A 9805-nucleotide genomic window follows, 5' to 3' on the forward strand; every position below is an offset into this window, starting at 1 on the left:
TATATTTCAAGGGCATCTACTTAGCAATGCATCACACACCAGGCAATTCCCATTTCCTGCACTTTTCTTCAGTATACAACTAATTATGTAAAACACCGGGGGCTGCGTTCTATCATCTCGCCTTCTTTATTAACTGTGATATGATTAAGATCTGAGGATAAAGGAATGAGAGACATATGCTTTGCAATACATTGCAGAGTTGTTGAATTGTAAATTTCTCATCTACGACTATGTGTGCAGAGAAACTTCCCATCCATGTCGGTGAAATATTAAAGCATGCGGGGATCAGATACATAGCCCTCATTACATACTAACAAAGAGCATTCTGCCTTTGTCAGCAAAACTCAACATATCTCCTCAGCACCACATGTGAATGCTAATATGCGGACACAGAGAATGCAGAGGCATACCTAATGCCAGGGAGATAGGAGAGGTCTTACAAGGTACATCTCCATTCTCTGCTAACAAATACTCACTGTGGGGCAATTATATGCCCATAGGGAGAACGAAAAAAAAAAAATGCATAAGTTTTGCAAATCTGATTAAAAAAAAAAAATAACCTATAAATTGGAATTTCCAATTTGCAGTTAGGAAATTAACTTTCAGTCCCTTTACAATTAAAGTTGGCCACACACACTTTTTAGGATGGGGTCATATTCTATGAGATCTTCATACGTTGCACAAATAAGATCTAAAATTGAAAGTTATTTCAGATAGAAGATCCTCCAAGTTTGTACGTTTTGATTGCCCAGCACTTGTATTCCTATGGACTGCCTGAAATATCAGTTCATTTTATGCCACATTATTATTTCACACTGTCGTGAGCCCATTTCACATTAAGCCACACAGGGGGCGATTTAGTTGTTTTTATAGGCTGCCTAAACTAATGGCCGCCTGAAGCAACAATTCAATTGTTGCTCCGTTGAGGCGTGCATAGCCACGGTTAGACACACTTCTGCCCGCACACTCCTAAGGTGGCGAGCAGACATGTGGCGATAAGTCAGCTGTTTGGGCACCCAAAGGGTAGTTTGCGATTCCAAAGCAGGACTTTAGAAGGAGTTCGCTGATACATGTGGCTAAAATCCGTGCTTTTGGGCGCAAACACGCGGACCAAACAGAGCAATTATTGATGTGCTCCATTGGGCGCCCATTGTGTTTGGGCACCCAAAAGACAATTGAATCATCCACACTAAGTGTCCTTAGTACATATTATGCCAATCTGAAGTGCCCACAAATCATATCATGCCACATTGTACTGTCCCCAGATCATATTATGCCACATTATAGTGCCCCAAATCATATTATGCCACATTACAGTGTCAAAGTTTAAATTGTGGAACATTGCAGTGCCCTTCAGTTCATATTATGCCACATTACAGGGCCCACAGTTCATACCATGCCTCATTACAGTTCATATTGAGACACATCACAGTGCCCTCCAGTTTATATTGTGCCACATTTTAGTGCCCTCCTATTTATATTATATCACATTCCAGTGCCCTCCAGTTCATATTATGCCACATTGCAGTGCCTCCAGTTCATATCATGCCACATTACAGTGCCCTCAGTTCATATTGAGATACATTATAGTGTTCTCAGTTCATATTGAGACACATTACAGTGCCTTTCAATTCACATTCTGCCACATAAAGTGCCTCCAGTTCGTTATGCCACAATACAGTGCCCCAGTTTATATTTTGTAACAGTGTCCTCCAGTTCATATTATACCAATTTACAGTGACCCCAAGTATATTGTCACATGCACTACACACACCCCTTACCATTATTACATCCACTACACGCACCATTCAGTGAAAACAGAACATCACCCCATTATACAGGCACATCGTAAATAGAAGTCTGGTAAGGCAATAGATCCCATAGACTTCATAATTTATTTTACCTAATTTGCCAACGGTGATGGTTCTATTGCTCCATTTCTATTCTCTGCTTTTGAGGCTTACAAGTCTGCTGGGCAATTATGGCTGAGAAGATTGCAATTGCCATTGAGTGTAAAGACAGGGGAGGAGGGAGAGGGACCAACCAGCTCATATCGGAGGGAGATACTTTCTAATGTGGGAAATTCCACTTTGAGTAGAGATCTTCCTAATCTCTGCACACAGTGCCCGATTCAGCATGAATCGCTATTGCGATCGTGTCTGCGTAATCGCACGCAGTTCTGCTGCGAAAATATGCTAATGTTTGCAACCACCCAGCCAGCATAGAAATGCCCACTACTGCTTTCTCACATCTGTAATACCTCACAGTCCTGCGTCAGTATAAATCAGTAACATCGAGTAACATCGGCTCCTCACGCATAATTACAGCAGCACTGACCTGTCTCAGAAATTACAAGTCTCATCGCACGCAGTGAATACTCAAGCTACATATGCTGTCGCAGTGGCTAATTTATGCACGCGTGGGAAACTGCATTCAAACGGACAGGCATGTCTGTTTCTCTGACCACTCCCCCGTCACCACCCCCAAACGCCGACATCCCGTCACACATTCTGTGATGGCTTTCTATCTGTATACATGATCACAGTGCGATCTGTCGATGCTGGATTATTGGCTGAGACAAGATCAGTTTAAAATTGAATCGCAGCGACACCATCTTGCGACTGGCTGCAAGACACCATTTTGCGAATGGCCGCCTTAGCGCCATTTTAGATAAACTCACACTTTAGTACATGTGGCGATAATACTATTAGCATCAAGCGATTGCATCTGTGACCATCGCCATAAGTTACGGTGATTCACCAAAAGCCCATTTCATGACTTTACGTAGTTTGGGTGCTCTGGATAAAGTGTATATTATTAGAATTCCCCTAAAGGATATATTGCATTAGCTAAACAGAGCAAATGGCCACGTGACAACTAGCCTGTGTAGACAAGCTTCCTGAATATAACGTCTGCTCTCACTCCAAGTGGCCCTGCTCGAATACACACCTTACATTAGCAGGCTTCCTGCAATAAAATACCTTCAAAGCCAAGAGTGTTATCTTAGGTTTGGGTCTTGTAGCTGGGCTAATTAGCATTTACACAAGAGTCTGGGAGAACAAAGGACTTTACTTTTGAGCCTGGGAAGGGTGGGGGCTGCTGAGAGAGGGGGGCGTGTGGAACTATAAGGCTCAGCATTCCACACTGCTAGGTGTTCACTTAGTTTAAGTGAGATCTAAGTGCACCATTTCTCATACACACATTAATACGCACAATTGCGCTGGTAACTAATCGCATATTAGCGAATGCATAAGATCCTATATGAAAACGCTGTTCATTAGCTTTATGCGCACGCATCTGCTCCAAGTTAACTAGCGTCTTTATATCAAACCCCGCATACTCACACATTACATATCCACATACAAGGTTCCATAAGCTTTAAGGGATAAGATTTAAGTTTGTGCATTTAGTATAAATGCTGTGAAATAAAGATTATTTGGTAACTAAGGTTTTATACATGCTAAGTAAGCCGTGTTTGGTTTTGTACTGATGCGTACTCTTTCAACAGAATTCCGGTATTATCGGTGTGGAGATTGCATCATGCATTCTCAACATATGGACCACAGAGACTTCAAGCAACAAAATGTATATGATATGAATAACTGTTAGGATGTTGCATGTGGCGGGAAACCAGAGACCCTCAGTTGTTGGAGGCTGGGTTGTGTCTATTTGAACCAGCCTGTTAAATGCTCTGTAACAGATGCATCCCCCTTGAGGACCAATGGCATCAGCAACAAACTTCTCTATTGTGTTGTCTATTTCTGGGGGGTATACATATGTGTGCTCCAACACTGGGTCTTGGTCTTCATGCTGAATGCTGATTGACGAAGGGTTTCTTGCTGATGCCGAACATCCGGTCCGGAAGCGCTGCGTATGTATACTGTACTTGGGTCTGTATAATTCCTTTGCACCGAATTGTGTATGGATCAATAGTGTTTAACTGACTGTACTTTTACTTCAATAATACTTTGTGCTTCGAAACCACACGTTCCAAGTCTGGAGTCTTTATTTACTGTATAAACTGCGTACGCAAATTAGCGTCATCTTTAGAAGGTATAGGCAGGATATTAGAAGGTATAGGAAGGAGTGTATAGAGGTTCTAATCCAGTATCATTAGATCGCAATGCTAACCTGCGCACGTGTACTGCGGTGCCTACTCATACGCAGTACGCAACATGGGCCGATCTGTGTACGTGGTTGCAATTCCAATCCATGCTGAATCAGGCCCACTATCCCTTTCTGGAGCAGTCCTAGTCTTCAAGCTCAGACCTGGTCCCCCAACTCACTTAATGAAGAAGTCCATTTTCCAACAGTGTCGGGCTCACTGATTAGCACAGCTGTGCCTGTGGGGATGAAATGGGAGCAAGGGCGATGGATCATAGTGTGGAGCTTACTAAAAGTGAGAGATAGAGACCTTCAACTATACCCTGTTTGAGAGCTGGCCAATTTCAATTGCTTAGTGGGCAATTACGGGAACTCGATAGTCAACAATATGGCCTGGGTCCGGGGCCCCCAAAGCCTCTGGGTCCCATAGCAACGGCACCACCTATTTCTACTAGAACTATGCCCATGTGCATACGTGTTGCTTTCACAATCTCCCTGAAATTTTATTTTGAAAAGTAGGCAGATGATGCGATTCACGCTGAACCGCGCCATCATAACTATGCCCCACTGTACAATGCCAGTAATCTCTGTATTGTATAGTGCAAGGCTTGGCCAAGATGATGCCACCACACTGCCTCCTATGCTGCGCCATGCTCCGGTACCGCCCCCTATGTTGAGCCAAATAGGGGGAGTTTAAAGTGCACAGTGGAAGCAGTCATGTAAACTGAACCAAATCCCCTGAAAAACAATCTTGTCAGTTTATTAAGAACCAATAACAATGTGCCTCAGTGATGTCACTAGTGCCTAATGAATTGAAAGTCTGCATTCTAAAAAATTATTCCATTGTGTGTAGGTGATGGGTGTCAAGTAATAGTAAACCACAAGATATTGAGTGCTCATTGTGCTTGGTCAATTTCAGTCTCTCCTTCTCATTCTTAAATACCACCCCAATTTTAGCATAACAGTTGCGCTTCTTCAGACTATGTTGTTGTTATTATTATTATCATCATTTATTTATATGGCGCCACAAGTGTTCCGCAGCGCCTTACAAAGTTGTTCCGCCATCCTACCCATGGGTTACAGTGGCTTGCAGGGAAAATGTTTAGAAGGGCACTCTCTCACATGCATAGCATAAGCAGTGATGAACGGATACTGTGTCCATCTATACCAGGAGTCTTCAACCTTGGCGCTCCAGCTGCTGTGGAACTACACATCCCAGCATGCGCTGCCAACTTTTTGATATAACAGCATGCTAAAACTATGGCAGTGCATGCTGGGACATGTAGTTCCACAGCAGCTGGAGGGCCAAGGTTGAAGACCCCTGATCTATACAGTGCAGAGAGCGGCTGGGGGCTCTATGCACTGTATAATGAACAGCATGATGAACAATGGGGTGTGATGCACAAAGTCTTGCCTCCCCCTCCCAAATGTTGGGACGTATGATTCTATGTTACTTACTAATCCCAACATTTCTTGGTGCTTTATAAATAAATAACTTTTTCATATTAAATATTAAAGTCTGTCCACTCATTTTAGGCCAATGCAAGATGGTCATAAAAATTTAATTAAGCTAGAATGGACAGAAACAGGGTCAGAATGCAGGGAATATCACACAGACATGGGCTGTAAGCGTTTAACATGCTTATTCCGAATACTAGCCTTTAACAAAATCCTGGTCCTTTGATTACACTTAGACCAGTTGTGAGTCCAATACATTCATGTTCATTTGTTGACACTTTTTGTGATTATTTGATGGCATATATTTAGGGGATGTAGTCAGGAAGCCGGCGGTCGAAATGCCGACCGCCGGCTTCCCGACAGTGAAGGCTCGGCATGGGACTAATGATAGGCTTCGGTATTTAGACACCTATCATTAGTCCCATGCCGGAATCCCGATGCCCGGCATACCGATCATAGGTAAGCCGGGCGTCGGGAGCCGTATGCCACGTGGCGGTTAGGTACCCCCCGGGAGGGTTAGGGTAGGGGAAGGGGGGGGGTAGCGTCAGGCATCCCCGGGGGGGGGGGGGAGGGGGGGAGAGGTTAGGGTTAGGCACCCTCTAAGGGTGCCTAACCCTAACAATTCTGACAAAGAAGGGGGAAGGAATTACCGCAGTCTAATTTTTTTAATGGTAGGCAAGCTAGCTCCCCAGCAATATACCATCATATAGATGTTGTGTCACACACACACACACGAGAAAAAAAACAAGATTATTATTAACAACATTGAACTGATATTCTGCATGAATTCTACTCTATATTGTAAGCTTTTGTGGCCAGGGAATTTAAAATATTTTGTCTATACATGCATCTCACTAGGGGAGGGATGTACTAAGAATCGCACCCGCAATGCAGTACATTCTGCTACTTATTGGATACATACCGGCATGTACCTAATAATGCACTTATAATCGCAAAGGACAGCTCTCCCAATAAGAGCTGTCCTTTGCGATAGAGGAACTTCTGGGTTTAATTTCCAGAAGTCCCTCTGCGCATGTGCAGAAAGGGCGCAAACCGCCACAGGGGACACTGGGGGGGGGGAATCAGATTGGATTCCCCCCAGAAGAAATGCGGAAAGGAACCCATAGACTTCTATTGGGTAACGCCATCTAAAGATGGAGTAGCCTACCAAGTCAATGCTCTGGAATGTAATCACTCTGGAGCTTGGTACATGTGAAAATGGTGCCATTAGTCATAAAACTTAATTTTTGGAGTTCGGCTGCATTTTCATGCTTAGTACATCCCACCCTAGGGTAATTGATAGCTCTATAAAGCTCAATTACTAGGGGGGGTTCCCAATGCACTGTTATGAATACTTTGGCATCCACTGAAGGGAGTATCGTCATATCTTGTAGTCATGGAAGCGCCTCCATTGCTGCCTTGGCCCGGGTGCCACTCCCTCTTTTCAGTCTCCACACAACTGAGGAGAGGGGGTGGGGCGTGTGGTCATAGCATTGCCTGAGGCATGGCTGCACATCGAATGCAGTCCTGGACCCCTGCAGAGGCCAGAAACTAGGCAATCCATAGCAGTGTCACCCCCTCAGTACCCCTGGCTGAGGTCAGGGCTCTACCAGCTAATTCCTAAGTGGTTTTCATTGTTAAGCTCCACTTAACAGGCTGATAATATAGAAATTAAAGAGAAGGCTGTAACTCATATAGGGTTGGATGTTGAAAGGTCACACAAGCATGGGCAGAGTGTGGCAGTAGTGCTTGGGTGGCAGGCTAGCACGGATTTCCCCAACTTACTACGTACATGTATTTTCTTCTGTTTGTTTACATTGTTTGTGATATTTCCTTCTCCACTTATATTAGTGGTTCCCAAGCTTTCTTTAATCATGGCGCCCTAGAGTATCAGCTTTTTTTTCACGGCACCCTGGTCAAAAGGTTCTTATTGAGAAAGCAAAAATTATTACATTAAATTGTGCTTCCCTGTCATCTTTAGGTTCAGTTAGGTCGTTGTGGACAGGGTTGTGCTTGTCCCTAGATGAAAGATTGGCAGCCACCAGCACTGAATTTGCACATTATATTGACCATAAATAATTATATTTGGTCCTGGACCACCAACCCGTGGCACCTCCCAGTTTGGGAACCACTATCTTATATTATATGTACTGTGTCTGTACTTTCCCCTCAGAGTTTAAAAGTAAATGTAATGAAGCATATGTGCTTACAGCAAAACCCGCTTATGTGGCAGGCACAAGAGAGAAAATGTCAGCACTAATGTTAAAACATCTTTCGGCTACATCACTGCATAATTCTATCTGTAAAATGATCTCCCTTATTGTAAAGTACAGACAAGTACAGACCCTCTAATTAAACATGATAAACAATTGTACATTTATGGGGAGATAGGGAGAACTCTCACTGCTCTTTTCTAGAATTTGTTCCCCATTTTAAAGCTGCAAACAGTGTAAATCCCACAAATGTGCCTTTGTGGTCATAGACAGAAAGAAGTAATTGTAATATGAATACACAATTGGCAACAAGCAGATAACGGAACACCCTGATACTGGACACCCTGGTACTGAACTAAAGCAGTGTATCAGTGAGACCAAGGAGGAACCATTGGGGGAGGCCCTACTGATCCGACACCCATCTTACATTACATCAAAACAAAATACAGTCATCTTTAAAACAACTTCTCCATATAACCATGGGATGCATCTTCACAATACATCATTATGGAATTGTGAACCATAAAAGCAAACAAATCATAACCAATTCGTTGAGCAGACTGCAGCACCATGAGGAATCAGTGCGGCTATGTAGAAGGTTAGGAAAGCTTGAATCATTCTCTGAATAATGTAATTTGGGACATGAGAAACCAGCTGCTACCTTCATATGTTCATCCATTTGAAAATGACAACATAAACAAACTAAAAATAACACTTTTTCATGCAAACCTATACACAAAGCAGCAGACTTAGGCAATGAAATGGTTACTGAAAGTTGCATGTCACACGTGCTGTGGCCTGTCATTCCACTGACGCACCATTCACTACATGGATTAGGGTCTTTAAAGGGGAAAAAAAGAGGGGTTGAGGGGCAATTGTATAACCCAGGTCACCAGACTCAGCCTCTAGCATGTTGAGTAAATCAGCCCCTAAATGCAGCCATCAGTATAAACAAGCACTATGTATATTCTAGTGGGGGCTGGAATTAGCAGCAGGAGAGGTCAGAAGAAGAGTGAGAGTACAATAAGTGACAGCTCATGTTCTGCTATATCTGACCACCATCATCATTCAGGGAACTATCTGGGCCAGCAGCAGCATAATATGTTACTTTTCTCCAGATAAAAATCCACTGTCCCTGCTCCAGTCTCATAACCCCACTGACAATAGCGACATGACAAACACAGTTTCCAGGGATGAAACAAATCCCATTTGCAATGTTGCAAGCCAAGGCATTTTTATCCCAGTAACCGGACACCCCCTCCCTAATTTCCCCACCCCTTTCTAAGGACTCCAGCTAGAATAGTACTCTTCATCCCTGGCACATATGTCCTCTATGATCCCTCACTGCCGGGTAAAGCCTGTAACAATGCATCATACAGTACCTTAGCCTGCAGATACTGGGGGTAGTAGTAGGTGGTGTACTGGGGGTACATCTGCTGTTTCCACACTTTTCCCATGAAGGTAGAAATGTAACGGTGCAGAGCAGATCCCAAATCCCAACTTGTGTCAGTCCTGCCTCCTCTGTGGCTGTTTTAGTCCAGCAGCTGGTCGGTGTCTGCTATATTCTGCCAAAACAGACCTCACCCAAGGAGAGACCCCCTCCCAGGCAGCCAGTCACTGTGTGAGTGTGGCTTTCTCAGGACTTTCTCCAGGGGGCAGCAGGTAATGCAGCCAGGAAACAATCAATAAAGTCTGCATGCAGCTCTCTGTTCAGTGACAGGCAGCAGAGAGAGGGGACTAGGAAACAGTCAGGGAATATAGTGGGGGCAGGGAGAGAGGAGGGGCCGTTCCCATTATATTGCTACATTAGGCTGAGGTGTGCAGCCTGCACACTTTCATGTATTTATCATCCTTGTAATTATGACTCAAGCTAATGATACTATATTCTGTAATGGTTATAATCTGACATCATTCTACTGTAGATGCTTTGCTGGCAAGTTCTGCAGCTGCTGTTTTGCTAGTTTTGTTTTTTGCTGTTGTTGTAAGTTCATTGACTGAAAAGACAGGGAGATCTATTTTATTTATTTATT

The 9805-nt window shown here is 43.7% G+C and overlaps 1 protein-coding gene across 4 annotated transcripts in view; it reads right to left on the minus strand.

The window, feature by feature from the left end:
- Nucleotides 1–9487, minus strand: part of RBMS1 (RNA binding motif single stranded interacting protein 1) — a 356477-nt gene extending 346990 nt beyond the window's left edge. For all 4 annotated transcript variants that reach the window (XM_088474811.1, XM_088474809.1, XM_088474810.1 and 1 more), the window contains exon 1: nucleotides 9158–9487. In XM_088474811.1, coding sequence (XP_088330937.1) covers nucleotides 9158–9232 — 75 coding nt within the window. In that variant the 5' untranslated portion in view covers nucleotides 9233–9487. The remainder of the gene's footprint in view (nucleotides 1–9157) is intronic.
- Nucleotides 9488–9805: the final 318 nt, after the last annotated feature.

This window comes from Taudactylus pleione, unplaced genomic scaffold (assembly GCF_031769625.1).
Source record: "Taudactylus pleione unplaced genomic scaffold, aTauple2 ptg000156l, whole genome shotgun sequence".
Classification (NCBI taxonomy): Eukaryota; Metazoa; Chordata; class Amphibia; order Anura; family Myobatrachidae; genus Taudactylus; species Taudactylus pleione.